This window comes from Mustela nigripes, chromosome 7, assembly GCF_022355385.1.
Source record: "Mustela nigripes isolate SB6536 chromosome 7, MUSNIG.SB6536, whole genome shotgun sequence".
NCBI lineage: Eukaryota > Metazoa > Chordata > Mammalia > Carnivora > Mustelidae > Mustela > Mustela nigripes.
Window position 1 is genome coordinate 22,485,699 of NC_081563.1, and position 23,468 is coordinate 22,509,166.

The following is a 23,468-nucleotide window of genomic DNA, read 5'->3' on the forward strand; positions in this document are numbered from 1 at the left end:
AAAGGACTGGAGGGGTTAGGAATAGGCAGCTTGATCAGGAGCACTAAGTGTTGGGTCCGGAATAGAGAGGGGCTTCCCAGGAGAAGACATTGAGGAGGGCACGTGATGTAATGAGCACTGGGTGTTCCATACAACTGTTGAATTACAGACCTCTACCTCTGACACTAATAATACACTGTATGTTAATAAATTGAATTTAAATGTAAAAAACAAAGTTTTTATTTAAATAAAAAATAAAGAAGTCACCTAGGAAGTCTAGTATCTCCGGGTGAAACTGATCCTCTTGGTCTGAGTAACAAGGTTCTGCTCGTCCAGGCTTCGGGTGCTGCCACTCACGCCTGTGAAGCTGCACCTGCATCGCCAGCCTGGTACTGGCCTCCATGTCTGTGCATTCTGAACTAGGTAGTTGGAGATATGGAAGAGGTCTGACTGTCTTCCCTGGGTAACAGCTGGAAAAGCCAAAACCTCTTTCCCTGCCTTTTACCACTTTGATAAGTTGTGCATTTCTTCTCTTGGTTTACCCATTACTTTCCTGCTTTCTGTATCTCCTCTCATGAAAGAGGCTCTCAGGCCAGGAAAAGAGTCTGCTGGGTTCATTCTCAATGCACAGGAACAACTGATGAGGTTTTCAGCCTTTCCTTACAGGACTTTTGATGATTAATCACACACTTCCTTACAGGACCTCTTATGGAAGGAGAAGGAAGAAACTTCTCTTACCTTCATGTGTTGACATGTATCTGCCCCTTTGAGTTGGAGAACTAATTCTTGCAATTTTCTTGCAATTCTTTTTTTTCCTCCGTACTGTGTTTTTCAAAGTGTCTGTACCTGCTAGGTACGTCATAAATGAGTATTGGCTTAATGACAGCACATGGTGTATTGTTGCAAGTTTATTAGGAAATGCCAAAGAGATTTTTCTTGCTTTTCTGTTCTGCAGGGTTTGCTCTCTCTGTTAAGTGTTTGAACTCGAATTTTCCTCTTATTCCTGGGGTGATCTGAACCCAGGGGTAAGTGGCTCATTCTGCCCAAATGTGCTCCCACTGATTAATATTGGAAAGTCAAGTTAATAATCTACATAGGCTTTTCCTACTAGGGAACTCTACTTGGAGGAACCCACGTTTGGATCAGTAGTTCACTGGCAAGCACATGTAGTTTTCTTTCATGCATATCTTCATACATTTGTTCCTAAATATTTATCGGGTGCCTATTTTTGTGGTAAGCACCACGCTAGGCACTGGGAATGGCTCTTAAAAGAACTCCATCATATAATAAGAGCACATAGCTAAGTAAATACAAAATACCAATTTAAAATATAAAAGAATCCATCAAATGTTACAGTATAAAGGATGTGGCTAAAGACCGGTAGGATTTCAGAGGAGAAACAATTGCATCAGAGAGTGGAGTCAAGAAGTCTCATGGCAGGACATGGCGCCCAAATGAGACTGGAAGGAATACGTAGAGTTGGGAGATTGGTGGGCTAGAGAAAGGCATTCAGGATTGAGAGGCTGAGTCAAGAGGGCTTGGAGTGTGGGCACCTGTGTGTGTCAGTGGGGTGGGGGAAGACAGCTGGGAGGGGCTTGAATGCAGGCCATTGTACATGCTGGTGGATTCAGAAGTCCAGAGAAAGGTGCAGTATTTTCTCTGCTTCTCCAAGCTCATCTTCTGCACCAAGCCTTTCTTCCAGCCAGTTCCAGAGGCCAACCTTTTCCCCAGTGTTTTTCACAGCTCCTCTCTGCCCTTTAGGTTCTGTAGATAACACCAATATACAAATCAGAACTCTGGTTCCTTCAAGGAGAGAGTTGCTGGTAGGCTCCATTCTCTGTTTTAACACCTGTGGTTTGCGATTGTCTTCAGTTAATGAGGGTGTGGTGCCAGGTGGCTGAAAGAACTTGGAAGTAACTGATTGCCTAGTTGCCATGGGCACCGGGCAGTTTGAGCCAAGTGACTTGCCAGGTGGGTGGGTGCAAGGTGTTACGCACTTGTAGGGCGCCTTTTCCTTCTGTCCTCACTTGAAGAACCACCTGGGAAGAATCTCTAAACCCTGTAACTCAAAGAAACTTGAAGAGGAAGGGGTAGGGGGTAGCTTTAGTAGTAGGAAGACTACTAGCATGGTCATGGAAATGCTGTCAGGCCAAGAGTCTGGAAGGAGGAAGAAAAGTGAAAGTGACATTTACTGAGCACCTTCTCCATGCGTGCTTCTGTGCTTGGCGCTTTCCCATACATTTACCAAAGCCGTGGACACCTGTTGCTTTCCGTAATGTCTACACTTAGCCCATCATAGGGAAAAAACAAAAACATGTAAACTCACTGCAAAAAATTTTTATTTCTGTCAGTAAAAACTCACCATTTTTATGCAGTTTTTAAGTTGCCTGACAAACTTGCACAACACTTCATGTGTTCAAATGGCCCGCTTCTATGGATTCTCTGCCTTTAGGATTGGCACCACTGATGCCTTTCTGCTCACTGACAAGGTCTAGGGGGTTTAGAGCAGAGTGCAAAGTGTTTCATCCACGACCTGGGATGGGCTGATGTCCATCAGGATGAGAAGCGGGGAACCCAAAGATGTAGCCTGGCTGTAGCCAGGGCCTGGTGCTGCCTACAGATTGTTCCAGCAGAGCTTGCTTCTGGTGCTAGCAGGGAATTGCTGCTTTGCCTTGTCCTCAAAGTCCTTCTTGGGTTCCCGTTGGGGCCCAGCATTCCGTAGTACGTAATGGGGATGCCGCTAGCCCAGGGGTGGAAGTCTCATTTTAGCACTTAATTCTGTAGATTTGCCATGGTGATCATCTATATTAGTTTAATCATTTACAAGAGAAAATGTTAGTTATAAGTAAAGGAGAACCACTTCAAACTGGCTTAAGGAGATAGGGCGATTTATGAGCTTCCCAAAGCCAGGAGAAGGTTGAGGAGCCAAACCACAGCAGGAACAGGACACAGCTGGACCAGGAGCCTGGGAACCAAGGGGGTGTAGATCCTGTGCCAAGACTCTCTTCTCATTCGTCCCTACTTCTCTCCACGTGTTGGTTTTCTTCTCTCCCCACCAGAGCCTCGCCCCTTCCACGTATGGGGAATAGGACTGCTGACACTTTCCTTTGCCTCGGCACAGGGACTGGCCTGCCCTTGGCTCGCAAGTTCACAGATCCTGAGGAAAGGACTGGAAGGGCTAGGAACAGGCAGATTGATCAGGAGCACGAGTGTTGGGTCTGGAGGAGAGAGGGACTTCCCAGGAGAAGAGAAGGTGCCAGGCAAGCCTTGTCACGGGTGTCCATTATATCCATTACCACTTTATCTCTGTGCTCCTTTCGCTTATCAAGAGGGATATTAACTATTTATGTAAAAGCAATATCTCCCTTTTCTTTAAGTTATGGAGATGTACAGGAGATGTGGTCAGTGGTGTTCATATTTGTTCCACACTTGCTTGAGTGAAACTTGCTGTTGGTTTATAAGTCTGGCACAAGGTTTGTATCAGGAGGTGTTTGCACAATCACAGCACAGAGGATATCTGAAGATGTGGTTCAGTATGATTTGTAAAAGAGTTGCAGAAATGGATGTTTATTTTAAATAAACTCAGCTCCTTATTGGACTCATTAAGAACACAATTGTTAGGACAACAGAGGAAATCCCATATTCCACAATCTTTCTCTAAAAATGTCGGCGAGTAGAGAAAGAGGTAGAGGCAAGGAGACGTCCTTTGCTTCTAGTGAGGACCTTGGCAGAGATTCTCTCCTCCCCTCCTCTGGGCCTTTGCTGGAGAAAAGGCTTCATTTCACACACTTTTCAGAGTGACAGTGCTGTGACTGGTCAGAGAAAGCTGGTGGATGGCAAGGCTACATCTGCTAGGTATGATAACTGAGGGGGCAGGATTTGACCAATGAAATCTTGATCATTATTATTTTAAAAGAGCCAGGATTTTTTTCTTCCAGAGTTTATTTGTACAACATGTGTTTCACTTTAGCTTTATAAACAGAAGCTATAACCAACATGTTAAGGGTAAGTACAGCTTTGCAAGCAGATTCCTACATAAATGAAAGCAATGAAATGGTCTTTGTTTATGACAATAATGAGCAAGATATAAATTAGGAAAAAACCCTAACCCCATAGTGTATCATAACATCTAGTAGTAATGAACTCAAGATGTCCCTTTGAGAAAACATGGGTAGGTGACAACAGCTCTATCCCGGTGTCCTGGACTCACCCTCGAAGAGCTGGCTATTTCAAGAACATTGCAGCTTCCCTTTCCTGACCTGACAATCAGCTCTGTCTATTTTCACTGAGTATAGTTAGTTAATCATAGAATGTGCCTAACCATACGTAATTGAAAGAAGGTTGGTATTATGGCTTAGAATTCCACAGGCCTCTGCGGTGTTCTTAGAGAAGCCATCCTTCTTTCTTAACTGGGTCTGTTTAAAGACATCAAATGAATACAATTTATTTGGCATAGTGACCTTTATAGCTCTTAGTCTTTATACTCTTAAGGATTTTAATTTCTTGTTCTACAGTTTCAAAAAAAAAAAAAAAAAAAAAAACCCCAAAACAAAAACAAAAAAAAACCAAAAAAACAGTAGGGGCACCTGGGTGGCTCAGTGGGCTAAGCGTCTGCCTTTGGCTCAGGTCATGATCCCAGGGTCCTGAGATTGAGTCGGGCATCAGGCTCCGCACTTGGTGGGGAGTCTCCTCGGCCCTCTGCCTGCCGCTTCCCCTGCTTGCGCGCCCTCTCTCTCTCAAATAAATAAATAAAATCTTTACAAAATAATAAAAATAATTAAATTAATTAAAATCATTAAAACACATAAAGCATATACTTCCTAACTTGTTTTGAATACCCGTTATGTGTCTGGTGTAGGCCAGGTTGTCTACTTGGGTACAGAGGGAATAATGTTTCCCTGAGATGTTCATGGTCTTTTGGAACATACCAGATTTAGACACTAAATGAAGAACAAGTAAGTGTATAATAAATCTCTGGTATCTTTTCTGCATATAGGTTTTCAAGGTTTTTATACCTTTCTCTGGGCATTGATACTGAGTCCATTCTTTGTGCCCGGCAGCATGCAAGGGGGCATAGCATTGTGGGTAAGAGTCCAGGTTCAAAGCCAATATACATGGTTTCAGAACTCATATTTAACATTTAATGTCTCTCAGCCTCAGTTTCTTTATTTGCAAATACATAATAAATCTTAAAATACCTTTTAAGGGGCGCCTGGGTGGCTCAGTGGATTAAGCCGCTGCCTTCGGCTCAGGTCATGTTCTCAGTGTCCTGGGATCGAGCCCCGCATCGGGCTCTTTGCTCAGCGGGAGCCTGCTTCCTCCTCTCTCTCTGCCTGACTCTCCGCCTACTTGTGATCTTTCTCTCTGTCAAATAAATTAATAAAATCTTTAAAAAAAAAAAAAGACTATTATGATGATTATGTAAGATAATGCATACAAAGCACTAAGCAAAATGACTGCTGAGTAAACAATGAATAAATATCAGTTCTTTTTATTAGGCATAATAGGAAGTAGGAGATCTCTACCCTACCTTTAAGAAATTCACAATCTATTTGGAATATAACCTACATACTGCTTGAACATCGAGGGAAATTCAGGGAGAACATGCTGAGAACTGCCAAGGGTGGGCATAGATTACATTGCAGTTGAAAAGAATCTTAATGGAGCAAGTAAATTTACAATGAGAGTTAAAAGAAATTAAAACCATGTCAATTAAAAGGAGAGAAAGAGCTTTTTGATAAGGAGATGGCTGATATCAAAAGTGTTAAGTCAAGGTCTGATAAAATATATAGGGAATGGCCCCATTTGACTAGACTAGGCTGGGAGATTGTTTTTACTCCCATTTCAATTTCGAGAAACCAAATCAGAAGGAACTCTCTTAAATGCTTCCTTCATCAAAGATATCAAAATATCAAAGGAGTTTTCAGCAGAGAACTCAGTATTTGGTGGAGATAGGCTGTAACTAGGCTTTTGGAACCCCTCCCCCTGCGCTCCATCCCCTTCTGCGTGGAAAGGAGGAGCCTCAGGGTTGGGATCCATACCAAAGGCAAAAGAGGCAGACATGGCACCCACTTACTTCTCTACGTCCTCTATTTGGCTCAGTGTCCTTACCCTTGGGTTTGTTTTGCCTTCTGACTATTGCTTTCCCTGGCACTTGTACGTTTCCCAGGACTTTGGTGACAAGGAAATGGTCATTCCAAAATGACCAGTGTCTTTACTGGCCAGAAACCCCTTAGCAGTGAGACTAAGGTCTTATGTACATAATTTTCCTTGTTCTTCAGTCTTTCTTTTGCTTAAATTTAATTCCATTTCTGGCATATTCATTGTCCTGTCTTAATGCTGATAGAATCCAAACCCGATTTTGATTGGACTGCTTCTGTTGATAGACAACACAAAGAGATGTTTCTATCCTGAGTCTCCTGTCTTAATGTTGCAACCCTAAACCACCCGTCACCTCTCTCTTTAATCTTCCATTCCCTCCCTACTCCTTTTCCCTTTCTCTGCCTTAATTTTACTCCATAACATTTGTAACATGCTATGTATATTTTATTTACTTTGTTAAATGCATGAATGAATGGTAGCGCTCCCAGAGTCTTATTCTCCTACTTGAAGAAATTTGACTTTGAAAAATCTAGATTTATGTAATTTGACAATGAATCCATAGTATCAAAACATCAGTGCCTCTAAAGTACAAATCTCACTTAGTATTTAAAAATAAAGAATCTGTTTCGAAAATTTTTAATTTGCTTACAGTTTTTCAAAAACTGATAGCTTTTGTATAATGAGGTGCTTACTGAAACCTAGTTTTTAGTCACTCTGAGACTCGTGATCAGTAGTGGGTCTTGTTTAATCCCATTTAAGTGTAACTCAAAATAGTTCCTATTTGATTTGACCTACTGTGTGGTGGCTTCTTTATAGTCCTTTTGTCTACGAACTGGTTTTGCTAGTAATGATTACAGCTTTGTTTTAAGCCTTTTGAATTGAGGAATACAGTGGCTTTTTTACAGCCTTCTTACGTGACCTGTAGTTTGTAATATTTATTGTTCAGCTCATGTCTATCAGCAGTAGTTAATTGGTAGTTTGTACCTATATTGACATCAACATTCAACATATAGGGGCATGTTTAATGGCTGCTAGCCTTACTTGGAATTAGCATATCAAAGGGGTACAGCATAATGATAAATTGTGCTTGTGTTTACTTTTGTTTCCAAGGCTAATCATTGTTTTTTCCTGCACCCTTTTGATATTTGTAAAGAGCTCCAATTGAGAATAGTTACACGAATAAGCCGTTATGACCTATCCAGAATGTTAACTCTTATTAGTAGGTGCGTCTTTTGCTTATATGTGGTTCAGACTTGAGTTTTCTTTAACAAAATCTTAAGTAGTCATAGATTTAAGGAAGAATGAGATAAGTATTAAGAATCTTTCTAACTGAATGTACTTTCTGTTTAACTCTATCATTTACTCATTCTTACAATCTTTCCTGCATTAATTCAGTTTTCTTTTTTTTTCTCCCAACCAGTTTGCCATATACGTGCTTTTCAGACATTGGGTATACAAAAACAAACAGGAAGAGCGCCCAGCCTGCAAGGAACTCACCACTGTATTCACTATATATAATGAATAAGTGAATATTGACTATAAGCCATAGGAGCCCCTTGCTGTTCTATAGCCAAGTGCTGAGCCCAAATCATTGTTGAGTCTCAGCAAAATATCATGGCCATATTTGCCTTGCCATATGTATGTCAGCGCCTGGTATGCCTTTGTAAAGGTAGGAGGCAATACTCTTTTTTTGTTTCAGCAGATTCGACATCTTTCTCCCCATTTTAGCCTGCTGCACTTTTTAGATGGTACAGATAGAAGGCCTTGAAAATGTATACTTGTGCATTTTTAAATGTCCCCTACTACACTAGAACCTCCCCCTGCTTTCCAAATGTTGCCATTAGTGGTTACAATAATCATCTGTAATGTTAGCTTCTAAGAACCACAGTACAAGAGCTTCTTTTATAATTCCCCAGATGGGAAGGAACACATGTACAAGCCTGTTAGAGTTGCAGAAACTGGAAACAGTACTGTGTGGATTTGTATTTTTGGAACTCTTTGGGCTTATTTAAGCACTCAAAGTCAAACTTAGGTATCCATTAGGAATCAAATACCAATTCAAGGGAAACTCATGTGTCACACCAAAGCAAGTAGATTATATTAAAAGTAGTTCATAAAAGGAACTCCTGGAAACAGCTATTTTCCTATTCAGACTAATGTTTCATGTACTCTTTGCAGGATGCCAGATGATAAATGTTGATTATATAAACCAGGGTCATTCCGTTTGTTTAGAGGACTGTCTCTGAGCATTTCTTTTCTTTGCTTAAATAGCAGTGAAATGAGAAGTTAAAAAGTAGGGAAGGGAGATAATTAAAATAAAATATCCATAGGTATATGGAGTGAAGCTACTAATTAAAAAGATTTTCAGTGGCCTCTAGTTTTTTTGCAGTGTTTTTGTTTTTTTCTGAATATGTATCTTTGGTGTTTTCTTTTTTTATTATTTTTATTTTTTATTAACGTATAATGTATTATTAGCCCTGTGGGTACGGTCTGTGAATTGCCAGGTTTGCACACTTCACAGCACTCACCATAGCACATACCCTCCCCAATGTCCATAAACCCAACCACCTTCTCCCTACCCCGCTCCTCCCAGCAACCCTCAGTTTGTTTTGTGAGATTAAGAGTCACTTATGGTTTGTCTCCCTCCCGATCCCATCTTGTTTCATTTTTTCCTTCCCTACCCCCCAAGCCCCCCATGTTGCCTCTCAAATTCTTCATATCAGGGGGATTATATGATAATTGTCGTTCTCAGATTGTTGTTTTTGTTTTTAGCCAGGTTTTGTGACATGTAGTCAGCCTTGACCTTTAACAAGGAAACTCAGTCACTGGGGGAAGGTATCTGAAAATCGTTGTTAGTTCTTTTTTTATTATCTTACTTTAAGGTGACTGATCTGACTCTAAAGAAGACCACTTCTATACTTAGATCATAAAATGAATTTGTCTCTCTGAATGTGAGTATTTTCAAACTCAGCCTCAACCTTGGAGGTGTGTTACAGAATTACATAGCTTCTATTTGTTGAGTTCTAAGTATTTTTTAACATTTCCATCCTCATTTTACAGAAAGGAACATTCAAGGTTGAATACTTTATCATTTGTCAAAGAGCAAGAAATGAGAGATGAACTCGGGTTCCCAATCTTGACTCTCCTTTTGAAACCACTAGTTCTAGGGACCTTGGTATATTATGGGAGGCAGAAGCAAGGAGTCAGTACTGAGTTTCCAGATGCGACTGCTGAAGCAACTTTTATAAAGCAGGTTCCTGAAAAGCACTAGGTAAGGAGAATAAAGGTTAGAAATTAGCATTAATTTGTTTACTGTTGTACTCACTCAGCAAACATGGAGCAGGCACTGTACTAAGGTCCTTCTTTTATGTACTTCCTAAACCATACTACCTAAAAACACATTCCAGAGGTATTACAAATGTACATGTAAAAATAAAATGTTAGAGGAAGTGCTTGGGAAAAAAATAACCTCAGAGTTATTGAACAGTTATTGACCAGTCTGTAGAAATCTAAATTTTCTGTGTGGTCAGAAGAGTCCCTAAACAAAGTAAAAAGCCAAAAATTGGACTGAGAGAAAATATTAATAACACATGTGATAGATAGGGTTAATAAAACCCAATAAACAACAAGAGCAAGAAAAGTCCTAGAGGCTTTAGCGCGAAGGATTTGACCAGAGAAGTGACAGCAGAGATGACCAGTAGGCAAGTAAAACATTGCTCGGCTTTAGTCGCTGAATCTCATCCGAGACCCCTTTTCCCAGCAGTCAGACCACCAGCATTAAACTGCAAAGGGACAGCAGCTAGACTTACCAAGTTATTCAGGGCGAGCGAAGCAGGTGCTCTCTCCTGATGCAAATTCAGGAGTCTGAATGTAATTGCTGTAAAATTTTTAGAAAAATAATCTTAAGCTATTAAAATGTAAAATATTCATAACCTTTGATCCAACAAGCTCTGTGTTAGCTCACAATCGAATATAAGTCCCACTAAGAAAGGATACACATATATCCTTTCTATGAGCACATTTAATGTAATACTATCAAATGGCTAAGAACTGCAGACAACCTGAATGTCTGTTGCTAGGGGAATGGTTAAAAAAAAAAAAAATCCATGGCATGGAATATTATGTGGCTATTTAGGAAGCAGTTGGTAGGGTGATATGTATAATACAATTCCATTATGGAAAACAAAACAAAAGGTTAAAGAGCTATTTGTATGCAAGTGAGTGTATGTGTTTATGAGCATAGAGAAAGCTGTTTGAGGCTCCGTACACAGTTAATATTAGTTACCTTTAAAAGTGGGGGGTGGTGTGGAAGAGCTTTTTCTTATAAACTTCTGCATGGCTTGACTTGTTACAACAAGCCCAAGTTTTGTCATGTAACACCAAAAAATAATTGAGAAGTAAAAGCATAAAAAATCATAAAGCTGAAAAGAGGGGGGGGGATGTGGTTCCAGAGACAAAAGATGAGGAGAGTGTAGCTTCCTAGAAGCAGGAAATTGAGAGTATTTCCAGAGGAAAAAGATTGTCCATGTCAAATACTGTTCAGAGATCAGTTAAGATAAAACACAGAGGGCTTTGCTATGTTTTATGAATGCCTGGGGGAGGGCAATCCCGATGGCCTAGCGGGGTCAGAAGGCCATTCTCCTGTGCTCAGGGATAATGGGAAGGAAGGGAATAGAGAGGGCCAGTGCAGACAACTTTTCAAGCAGTCTGTGAAGGAAAGCAGAGAGAGGAGAGAGAATGCGGTATAGAGACCGGCATGATTCTTTTCTTTCCTTTTAGAATTTTTATTTTAGTTGTTATGTTCTTTTTTTTTTTTAAAGATTTTATTTATTAATTTGACAGATAGAAATCACAAGTAGACGGAGAGGCAGCCAGAGAGAGAGAGAGAGGGAAGCAGGCTCTCTGCTGAGCAGAGAGCCCGATGCGGGACTCGATCCCAGGACCCTGAGATCATGACCTGAGCCGAAGGCAGCGGCTTAACCCATTGAGCCACCCAGGCACCCCTATTTGTTATGTTCTAAATATTTTATTTATTTATGAGAGTGAGTGTGTGCACATGAGCAGGGGCAGAAGGAGGGAGAAGGAGAAGCAGACCCGTCACTGAGCTCCCCACACAGCCTGATGCGGGACTCGATCCCACGACCCCAGGATCATGACCTGAGCTGAAGGCAGATGCTTTACTGACTGAGCCACCCAGGCGCCTCTTTAAAGTTTTTATTTTTTAAGACGGAAAAGACTTCTGGTTCTTGCCCCTTTGTGTACTTGCCACACGTGCATCCTGTAGGCACAACAGAAGGCAGAGTGAGGATGATGTCAGAGCTGAGCTGGATGAGTGTGATGGCCAGCTTCCCACGATACAGGAAAGGAAGAGGTGAGGTTAGTTTCAGACAGAAACGAGGACCGTGTATTCTGTGGTTCTCAGTGCGCATGGGCAGTGATTCTTAAAGTCTAGATTGGGACCCTCCTAGGATGGCAAGTGGGGCCTCCAGAGGACCTGTGAACCAACCCAGAAATACAGGCCAGTTCTTACCAGTCCTTAAGTGTGAAAGATGTGCAGTCCTGTTAAGTTTTCAAAAAATTCATATTCGACTTAGAGCCACTACCAACCAAGGGTAAAATGATGAAGGGTTACTAAAATCTGATACTCACAAAGTAAAACCATCATGCTACTAGAATTTATGCTAATTCAGTATTTTATTCGGAAGTCTGGCAAACATTCAGTGCTTGGCAGTCATCGTGAACCTATAAATCCCAGTTTTGACTCAGGACATTTCATCAGCGTTGGCTTAAGTTAGTTACGGCATTCGGTTATCACTATCCTTGCTTTTAAATTATAAGTTACAGGACGTTTAGCTTTATCATTACCAGTTCAGTTTCTTGTGGGTTGTTAACCTCTCAATGTTTTTTTGTATGTATTTGGATCAACAGTGTTTTTGTCTCATAGTATTGTTATAACCAGGCTTTTAAGATATGTATGTCTTGTGATTCATCTATGAATCATGTGCAGTTATTTTGTGAAGTCGATGTGTATGTAACCCCCTGCCATTTGCTTGTACAGTGGCACAGTTTGTAGTGATATGTTTCTTGGGAATTTTTGCTATTTAAGTAACTTATCCTATCAAGGTATATATAATAAAACTACTGGGTATTTTGAGATTTTGTGCTTGTCTTATGATACAAATCATGTTCATAATTCCTATTCTTCCTATAAAAAGAAAATCATAAGTCATTTATATATATTCTAAAAAATTACGACATGACATATATCATTGGCAACATGTTTACGGCTATTTGTTAATTATGCTTTTGACTAATTCTTGTTTGTTGCCAGATTCACTTTTCCCCCCTTGGAATGTCAGAACAAACAAGATAGGTGGGAGTCTTCTCACGGTGGTCAGCTCTGGTCAGAGAGTTGGACAGCCATCACTCTAGGGAGTGATTGGCATGTTGCAAAGGATATGCAGAGCTGCTAGCTTCAAACCCAGGTACCTGGCACGCTCTAACCTCGATGCCAGTGGGCTGTGAGCTCAGCACCGGGAAGATGGTAGGAGAGCAGGTACTAACGATATTTTGTTTTCCACTCCCTGCTTAAGGATGTAAATGAAGACCCTGGAGAAGACGTGGCCCTCCTTTCTGTCAGTTTCGAGGACACCGAAGCCACTCAGGTGTATCCCAAGCTATACTTGTCACCCCGAATTGAACAGTGAGTATCAGTGTCATTAGTTTTATGTAGCCTGGTGTTTCGCCTTGTTAGCCAAACATATCTTGCTAATTCTTTGGCCGCTCTTGAACTCGTGGAGTGATTTCTCCTCATTGACTTTCATTTTCTTAAAAATGAGTTGTACCGGGAGTTTAGATTGCAGAGTAAATGCAGTTAGTATTTGCCACTGCAGTCTTTGGATGAGTCTTAGTTGTGCAACTTGTGATATGAATTCCGTACCTTTGTAGAGATGAGTAGGCAGGCGGAATCCGAAATTGCGTCTCCTTCCAAATGTTCCCCGGGTACATATGGTTATAGCCTAAAGAGGACTGCTCAGCAGCATCCTAGCCAATGTCTTATATTTTTGTAATACAGTTATTTGTAAAAATGTAACTAGTCTCCTGAAAATATTAGCAAAAGCTTATTCTGAAGTCAGTAATGGTGATATTAAAAAGCAGATAACTTTAAAAGATGACACATTTGAATTTCTCTTCTGTGTCTAAATAGTGCTCTATAGTTGTACATGACTTTCAGGCTCTGGGGTACAAGCAGTTTGATGCCACATTTGTGTTTTAACCTAGTACCTTGACGCGTTGGTGATGAATTTTACAGGGGCTAGCCTCGCAATGTGCTTATTGTTGGCTGAAATGCTTCAGAAGCTTATTCTACTTCAAAGGAAGCTGAGGTTCATTGAAAATAGATTGTAGGCAGATTTGGTTGGGAGCTTCAGACAGGACAGATTTTTCATCGGCAGACAGAGTTTTTACAGATTCTGATTGAAATATGTGATTCCAAATCTCAGTCAGGGTTGGCTGATTTCTGTCTGTGAGATGTGGTCACCGTCCAACATTCATATCCTGAGTCATTTTTACTCCCTCTGGCCCTAGTTGTTCAACTTTGTGAATCATGGATATACTGTCTTCCACACTGCAAGAAGACATAGATGTTCATTGTCCCACATGGGTGACTAGGGGTGCCAGTAATCTATAGGCATTCTCTTATTTATTTGTGTACCTCTGAGAGCACCTGGGATGGGTTTTACAGTAGCAGGCATTCACTGAATATTTTCAATTTTTTTTTTTTGAGATTTTATTTATTTGACAGAGCGAGAGATCACAAGTAGGCAGAGAGTCAGGCAGAGAGAGAAGGGGAAGCAGGCTCCCTGCTGAGCAGAGAGCCCGATGTGGGGCTCGATCCCAGGACACTGAAATCATGACCTGAGCTGAAGGCAGCAGCCCAATCCACTGACCCACCCAGGCGCCCCCTGAATGTTTTCATTTTTTTTGAAGATACTAACCCATATTGGCAAAGACGCCAAAGAATGTTGGAGGCAATATGAGGTAAATAGGCCAGGTCTCTCGGTCCTGCCAAGAGGGCCTAGCCCAGGGTCCTGCCACTTACCAGTTGGTAAAATATTTAATATCTTTGAACTTGCTTCAAAATAGGGCTAGTATTACCTATTTTATAGTGATATTTTGAGGATTTTATGAAACACTGTTCTTAAGGCATTAATTGCAGTGCCTGACACTATGGTAAGTGGCAGCTGTACGTGTTGTCATTATTGATGGCATTCATAGGAGAAGAATGCGTGAGGGAGCGAGTGGTTAGGACAGGCTGGGGCAGAAAAGGCAAGGATGGGTCAATAGGTGAGCAGATACTAGTTCTAAGTTGTCACTGTACATACGTGATAAATCAGGAAGGTATGTTGGTGATGAGGAAAGAGGGATCTCAATGCAACCATTGCAAGATGTAGGTAATTAGTTAAGCTGCAGACAGGAATTTGCCAACTTGGAAAAATGATTTTCCCAGCACCCACGTTATTTTACTTGGAAGTTACTGCACCTAGTTTGCAAATAAACTTGCTAATAAAATATTTCTCCCTCTAAAAATCTGAGATGTGATGTGACAAATTATCAGTGAAGGTTATATTTGAAAAGTTATTTCCTGTAAAATGTAGCTTTCCTACTATGTCCTCCCTCTTTTTTTATGTTACGAACTTTTTTATGTTATGCCTCTTACTTTTCCCTATCGGTTTCTAATGCTCTTCCCTTCACTAGCTTGTCATTCAGCCAGACTCCATCACTTGAACGTTTCTTAATTTATCTGTGTGCCCTTGCCTGTGTGCCTTTGCTAAAGCTATCACCTCCGTGTGCAATGCCTTCCCTAACGCCCGTTTCCTATTGATATAGACCTTTCTAAATCCTGTCCCTGCCATTTCTCCTGAGCACCATTGAGCTGCCTTCTTTGGCCATCCTGTGAGCTCTTACAATACTGAATTTGTATCAGTTAGAATCTGCTCATCACAGATTTAGTTAGCGACGCATATTTGCTTTCCCATCTTTTACTAAATCGCAGACTACGTAAGGGCAGGAACAAGTCTTTTCATTTTGTTAATGTCTTGCAAAAATGTAGTGCAGGGGGAATGGGAGCCTGGTTGGCAGTATTCTGGGTCAGTACATAATTCTTACAAGAAAACTGGAAAACGCTGCACTGAGAGTCAACATTTCTCCTGGTTGATAGAGATTCGCTTAGTAGAACTGCCTTTATAGTACCAGTGAAAACTGCCAGAAGTTCTTATATCCTTGAGTAGAGTTTTAAAAATGAGATTTCAGAACAATATGGGATTGGGAGGGAGACAAACCATAAGTGACTCTTAATCTCACAAAACAAACTGAGGGTTGCTGGGGGGAAGGGGGTTGGGAGAAGGGGGGTGGGGTTATGGACATTGGGGAGGGTATGTGCTTTGGTGAGTGCTGTGAAGTGTGTAAACCTGGCGATTCACAGACCTGTACCCCTGAGGATAAAAATATATGTTTATAAAAAATAAAAAATTAAAAAGAAAATGAGGTTTCAGAAGAAGAGGTTAAAATGGCAAGTGGTCAGATTGTCGTATGTAACTTTCTAAGGCTTACATAGTTACTAAAGTTATTAATATCTTTGGTTAACTCATGCAGAGTTCAGTGTGTAGAACGGAGATAATGTCGTTTCAGTAGGCCAAGGTCATAGGATAGATTTTAAGAACTGAATGAGGCGAACTGGGACTGGTCTTTGATACTGTGTTAAGGTCTCACTCGTTTTCTGTGTTTCATACTGTCCTGTCAACTCTGAGCCATCCAAGCATTGATTATTGACTCAGACTTGAAGAGTGCTCTCAGGAGTCATGGGGAAAGCATCCCATGTGGCCACGCCCAAAGCCATGGCCAGACGCTTGTGCTAAGCTGAGGCTTGTACTCTTTTTGGCTTTTGCTATGGCTCTTTCTAGGAAGTTCCAAGCCCCATGCAGTACATTTGACAGGCAGGGGTCCAGGCCTGATCAGTGTGGGTCAACAGTAATGTGCATCAATGGCCTGATCCACATTAGGTGAAAACTGGCAAGAAAAGATGCATTCTCTCTGTCTGTTCTCCGTGGGCACGGAAAGGTGTTTTGAGCCTGGGAAATACCTCATTTCAGTCTGGCTATGTCCCTCTGCCCCAACTTGTCCATGCAGTGGGCAGGAATATTATGCTTACACTAACTGGTCTCAGAAATGGGAAAAGGCTACTTTGGGTCTTGTCTTCACATGTCGGAAGAAGGATCCATTTATTGTACCCTGAATGTTTCTAGGGACATGGTTACCAAATGTCCTCAAAATAGACAATCCCCACAAAAGGAAACATCTGTCAGAGACATGGGATTGAAAACTCCCAAGTGTATTATAATGAACAGAGCTCTAAAATATAATCCCCGCTTCAGCAGTCTGTCTCTTTGCCCAGGATCCTGGAAGAGTTTCTGGTGTTTCTGGCGACATTGGAGCCTGACTGTGTGCCTCTATGGTGTTTGGATGTATGTTTTTTCCTGGTCTCCCACTGTGCACGTGTGTGGCTTGCAAAGGGAAGTTTCCAAGAACTGCATTCTTTTCGCACATGGGACGTTTATGAAATACGCTTATTTCGGGCTCTCTATATATTGTTTTCCAAGGAACCCAAACCAGCCAGGTAAATGGGACACTAAGTACAGTTCATTAAACAAAACAGAACAGCTAGTAGTCAGTTGTGCAAAATAGACTTTGGTTGACTCTTAAGAGAAGGAAAAAAAACCTAGTTTCTAAACCAGTTGCCTATTTTTTCCTCTGGCAGTCAAGCCGGCCATGTGAGGTTACATCATTAGAGCCGACACCAAACCTGCTCTACCTTTCCCTCCTTAGACTGTTGGCAGCAGTGACACCAGAGGTGAAACGGGCAGTTCTCTTTCCCGAAAGGTGTGGGCCCATTTCTTGGCTTGAGCCTGTTGGTGGGAGTGGTTTGAAGAAAGCCAGCTTGTCACTCCCTGTGCTGTTCCCACTCGGTGCATAAAAAGAGGATTTCAGCCCCTGAGGCAGACCAGGTGGCATCTTTCACAAGTACAGAATTTGTTTTTAGAACTTTTTGTTGTTAAGTTACAGTCCGCCTTAGAAATACGTCCTCAAAGCTGAGCAGCCCACAGACGCTCACCACTAGGGAGGCCCTCGTGCCCACAAGTACTTTCAGCAACAAAAGCACAAGAATTGACCAAGTGGCAGGCCCTTGGCTGGGTGCTTCAGAGGAAATCAAGATAAATGAGATTTGGCCGTGCCCTTGCTAGTTTGCTTGATTGTAAAGGGAATCAGAACAGACAGGGCAAGTCCCAACTCGTGTGTTAGTAGAAAAGGCACGATAAGACTTGGCACCAGGGGACCCCGGTTCCTCCACTTGACTACCTGACAGTCTTGGCTCAAGACACTTAGCCTTTCTGAGCCCCACTCACGGAGTCCTCTGCAAAGGTCGGTCAGTCCTCACTTGCCAGTTCATCTCCTCCAAGGGGGTCATAGAGAAAAGCGCCCCCTGCAGCTTCGGCACGGGACAATGCCTAGGTAGCAGGTCTTGAGTGTCCCAAACACCAAAATTTGACTTGGTAAGTACTGTTAGAGTTCAGGGCAGGACAAAATCCCGTTTCCATTTGGCTCAGTGGAGCGGGGACCTTGTGGAAGACTTTGGGAAGCCTGGCTCTTCCAGCACAGAGTGGCTTTCCTAGAGATTAAACTTGCGCGACTGTGAAAATCCCAAGTATATATTTGTTCAGTAGTTTCAGACGTTTAAACTGCTTTCACTCAACCATCCCTCTGATCCTCACAATAGTATCCCTAACATGTTCTAGAATACATCTCTTTTCTTCTGTAACCTGGAGCTCTTAGACCCTTCCCGGTACCCTCCACTGACTCTTCTTCCCTTTTCAACCCATTACATTATGCTAAGTTATGTTTCCCATGATTTCATCTCCAGAGCCCTACTTCTTTGTGGATGCCCCCCCCAGATCCCCATTTCTAATCTCAACTTTCCTACTAGCTTTTCTAGCCGCTTGATAGACATGTCTGTCCGTGTGTTCACTCAACAGCTGAGATTGGACGTGTCTGCAGCCAAACTCCTCATTCCTCCAGGAAACCAGGGTTTCTTCCTTACAGCCCTGTTTCTTTTTTTTTTTTTTTAAGACTTTATTTATTTATTTGACAGAGACAGATCACAAGTAGGCAGAGAGGAAGGCAGAGAGAGAGAGAGGAGGAAGCAGGCTCCCTGCTGAGCAGAGAGCTCGATGCGGGACTCGATCCTAGGACCCTGAGAGCATGACCTGAGCCGAAGGCAGCTGCTTAACCCACTGAGCCACCCAGGTGCCCTACAGCCCTGTTTCTATTCAGGACACTCTCAGTTTCTTAGGTGTCCAGGTGCTGCCTCCAAATGGCATTAGCCAACCCCCGTTTTGTACTAGAAATCCTCTCTCCATTATATCTGTCCTTCTGGTCATTCCTACTGTCATTTCCTAGTTTAGTCCTTCGGTTGCTATGTCTCCTGATGGCCTTTTAACTTTCCTTCCTATGTCAGTTTATCCAGCCTGGAGCTGTCACTGTCTTCCTGAAGGAAGTTTGGGTCATATAATTTCTTTCCCTGTCCAGCACAATTAATGCCCCCCATCACCAATAGAATTAAGTATGCATCTCTCTGTGACACACAAAACTTCTTCTGTTGTCGTCCCAGCTGACCTTTCTACCCTGATCTGAGTTCTGTGTGTTTCCTTTTGTTCAGTCAAGCTGGTTTTCTGGGATTTCCTGTGAACACACCTTGTTTTTTGTTTTTGTTTTTGTTTTTTCACTTTCATACCTTTGCTTGGGCTGCTTCTCCTATGAGAATGTTGAATTTTATTTCACTTTCCTATAGAATCTCTCAAAGTTTTGTCTGTCCTCATAGATCTTCTCAGTTCTCCTCATCCCCTGTGGAACTTTTCCTGACCACCACCTGCCTGCCCAGCAAGACTATGTTTTATGCTTTTCCCACCTGTGTCCATACCTCTGGTGTTATAGTCTTTCTGTGGACCGTGCACTCCTTAAGGGTGCTCCTTTGTTTCCATCAGTGGAGCGCTGGTGAGCCACAGCCCGTGTTCTGCCAAGCTGGCCCTGCCCGAGCTCAGCTTCGGTTCCCACTGTCTGGATTTGCTGGCGGATCAGCAGGCTGGGGACCTGTTGGATCCTGTGCTACAGAGGATAGTGATCTCCAAAGTACATGTGTCTGGAGGCCCAGCCAGCAGGCTTATTTCCCTTACAGACCCCTGGTCATGTTTCCTAGAGGTGGAGCTTTATTTCCTGGGAGTGGCTCATCAGCTGAATCTAGAAGGTGATAAATATGCTTTTGATCTTTCGTGACCTGTTATCTCCTCCTGTTGTGACCTTTCCAACCCTCTTTTCCCTGTCTTTTGCCCCACAGTGTGCCTGGCCACAGACATGGTCACTTGCAACATTTGTATAGCCTGTAATCCAAAAAGACTGGGCTAAACTGAAACTTACCTAAAGGGCCTAGGGAAAGGGCTGGGAGGAGCTAAAAATGAAAATAATACTACTTAGAATTATGGGTGAGGTTTAATGAAATTATGGATATAAAATTCAGATATATCAGATAAAGTAAGTTTTTAAAACAAGAGCAAATTCAATATTTTGTGATTTTTATTTAAATTTTGTGCTGAATTCAACATCTTAGCAGGATGGAAAATTTTTGTTGTAGATGCTTGAAAGATTTTTTTTTTAAAGTAATTAGAAAAATTGTGTAGCTAAACAGATTTTAAAGAAAAGACAATTCTTTGCCTTCCTTTCTTTCTTTCTTTTTTTTTTTTTTAACCTACGTCAATTGTCTTAAGAAATAAGACCCTAGATCTCTTGGGGTGATTTTGTGTCAGGATTTAAGTAATAGAACATCATAGTAAACATGGTTTAATTTTGCCTTACTCATGTTTACTTGAGTCACTGAGATAATCCTATAATAAATATTGTGCTCCTAGAGGGGTTTTTTTTTCCCCTTTGATAAATATATAGTCCTGAGTATGCTAAGACAACCAGCTGTCAGGAGATGTGTATTTGGTTTTAGTGGAACGAGCTATCTTAGCCTCCAGGGATTGGAGATGTTCGTTTTACTAGTCTGGGAGCAGGGCCAGAAGGGTTCTTCGTGACTTCGAATGGAATTCTGAAAAGTAAGTTCAGCAAGTTTTCATTAGTGAGTTTGGCCTTTTCTCTTGCCTGTGCCTCCCAAAAGATCAAGAGCTCAGCCTGCACTTTGAAATATTACCAAAAAGAACCAGAACGGAATTTAGTTGGGGGAGAAAATCAATCAGCCCCCAAATAGCATATTTTTGGAAACATTCTGGTGTAGAACTCCTACCTCCCCAGCTGCCTGAGTTGGTGATGTATCAATGTTTTTATCTAGCTCTCTTTTTGGGCAGAAAAATATACATTTTGCAAGAAGATGTATACAATAAGTCTGTGATAATTCAGATCTCACGGGTACTTGTTTCTTAAACTTGTTTGCCCCCGAAGCTCTATCTCAGAATTATTTTGTGTCTGTGGGCAGTTCTGTGCCTTGCTTCTCCTAAGCACTGTTCTCCAGTCTACAGCATGATGATGAGCTCTAAATTCTAAGACATAACGTGTCTTCGTTTAAAAAATCAGCATAGCGCCTCTCTGCTGAACATCTCAAGGATTTTGTGCAGCGTTTTTTTCTGCAGTGAAGATGGGAAGTTTATGATTTTCAATTTTGCACTATATTTCAACAGCAAAACTCTACTGTTTTATGTAGTGTTCATTTGTATTTATTCACAAGTAGGAAAATATTCCTCAATGGAAGGTCTGAGATGTACAGTGGTAGTTAATAAGAACATGAGGCTGTGTTATAGGAAGGAGCAGAGAAATTAGAAAGTGGAAGAGAAAATGGCTTAGAATGTTCCAGAACTGATGGAAGATACCAATCCTCAAGTAGAGGAAATATAGTGAGCCTCCAACAGGCTAAATTAAAAGAAACTGACACCTAGACACATCATCTGAAATTGCAGAACACCAAAGGTTAAAAGTATCCAAAGTTGACATACTGTTTTAAAGGAGTAGTAGATTGGGCCGCCTGGGTGGCTCAGCTGGTTAAGCAGCTGCCTTCGGCTCAGGTCATGGTCCCAGCGTCCTGGGATCGAGTCCCACATCGGGCTCCTTGCTCGGCTAGGGAGCCTGCTTCTCTCTCTGCCTCTGCTTGCCATTTTGTCTGCCTGTGCTCTTCCTCTCTCTCTCTGACAAATAAATAAAATCTTAAAAAAAAAAAAATAAAGGAGTAGCAGTTTGACTCAGACCTCTTTGAAAATCTGATGAGAGTTCATGGACTTAGCCCAGGAAAATGAACAGACACAGAAAGTTCAAATACAGTTTTGAGAGTAACACACCTGCCCCTGAAGCTAATCCACAAGCCTTATTTAAGGATCCTTGTTCTAGATTTCAGTTCTGCATTTTTAATGCCTTCTATACCCTCTCATGCAAGAATAATCACCGAAGTTTGAGATTTAATATTTTAAGAGTAAATTATGGTCCACCACTTACCCATTCCCCCCTCCAAAATCTACAATTCCCCTGTGTTCTTTATCTTTATTAATGGTGTGACTAGCCTCGTGCTCATGGCCATGACACATAGGCACCCTGTTTTTGACCTTCCCCGCACCATGGTTGCCTGTATTTGCACAACTGCTGGCTGATTTTGCCTCTGTGGTATCTCATGTTCATCTGCACACCCTTTCCCCAGCCCCGTTTCAGACCTGCGTATTTCACTGTTGGCCACATTAATCCTTTGAAAGCAGAGCTCTGTGCATGTCACTTCCTTGCTGAAACACCCTTAATGGCTCTTTTCAAGACAGGGGAGCAAACTGTTGGCGTCCTGTCTGAGAAGGCTCCGTGCTCAGCACACTGACAGCGGCCTACATACCCTGTATCCCAGACTTCCAGACCACAGATGACAGGACCAGGGATAGGTACTTCCAGGGAGTCCCCTCAGTTCTTTTTTGGGAGTATACTTATTGTAGTTTAACAGTTTTTATCCAGCAGAGTTAGGTGTTTCGACTGCAGGCCATCCTGTGAGATATGCTGCAATTGTGTCTTGACTGTTCTAGATTTTTACAAGTATTGACTGTGATTGTAGATGTTCTTTGAATGATATTCCACAATATTCCACTGCTTTTTCCTGTTCTTTTTACTTCTTGTGGTTTTTTAAAACCTCCCCCTTTGGGATAACTTATCTGAGCTACTGTTGTCTCGTAGCTGGACTATTGAAATACTCTTCTAACCAGTCTTTCATGCTCACTCCTTCCCGCTCCTAGCTAGTTGCCACACTGTAGGCAGAGTGGGCTTTCTAATCAAATCAGATCTTATCATTCTTTAAAAAAAGAGAAAAATTCATTACTTTTATTCACAAATGATCACTTACCAGCTTTATCCCACTGAAGGTTTTCTTCCTGTATCTCCCAGGCATATATATTTATTTTAATACTACCTATTGTCATCGTTCATCAAGTTCTACTATTTTTTCCTTCATACTGTCTTAAAGTCTGAATTCCTCCAAGTCTTATTTCTTCCTATCCTGTTATTTCAGTTTCCTTCTCTTTTAATCCTTTCTGTCAAACCCTGGGACTAAGGGTTTGGTCTACTAAAGTAGAGACTAATGTGTAAAAAAGGGGGCGTAAAATTATGAAAAAGATGGTCTTCAGTACTTTGTGGCAGTTATTCCCATCCCTTTCAAGTGTGAGGACCTGTTTTTAGTCAAAATCTTTTCCATGAGGCTCAGTCTGTTGAGCTTCTAAGTCTTGGTTTTGGCTCTGGTCCCTGTGATGGGCTCTGCACTGGGCATGGAGCCTGCTTGGGATTTCCCTCTCCCACTGCCCCCCTACCCCACACACCCATGCTCTCTCTCAAAACAAAACAAACAAACAAACAACAACAACAACACAAAACAAACCCAAAACACCTTTTCCATAAGGATGAAAGAACAGAAGGAGGGCTTGACTAGAACCGGGTGGCACAAGGATTTTTTTAGGATTGTTTTAGGATGATGGAATTATTTGTTCTGTATCATGATTGTGGTGGTGGATATACAGCTCTGCGCATTTGTGAAAACTCAGAGAACTGTGCCTTAAATTTCATAGATCTGCACAGATAAAAAGTAATACTTTTTAGTATTTCATGTGAATAAATGATGAGTTGAATGCCTTTTAAATGAACTTGTATTTTATTAATCACTTTAGTGTATGTGTACATATTTGAGAAATGGATACATTATATGCTTGTGTGTGCTGTAGGTGTGTGTATGTGTATACGTATACACACATTCATGAATCCATTTTTATATGTGT

At 41.6% G+C, this 23,468-nt stretch overlaps 1 protein-coding gene across 3 annotated transcripts in view; it reads left to right on the forward strand.

Moving 5' to 3' along the window:
* Positions 1-23,468, forward strand: part of BABAM2 (BRISC and BRCA1 A complex member 2) — a 406,624-nt gene that overhangs the window by 215,429 nt on the left and 167,727 nt on the right. For all 3 annotated transcript variants that reach the window (XM_059405362.1, XM_059405361.1, XM_059405360.1), the window contains one exon: positions 12,675-12,784. In XM_059405362.1, the coding sequence (XP_059261345.1) occupies positions 12,675-12,784 (110 nt within the window). The remainder of the gene's footprint in view (positions 1-12,674; positions 12,785-23,468) is intronic.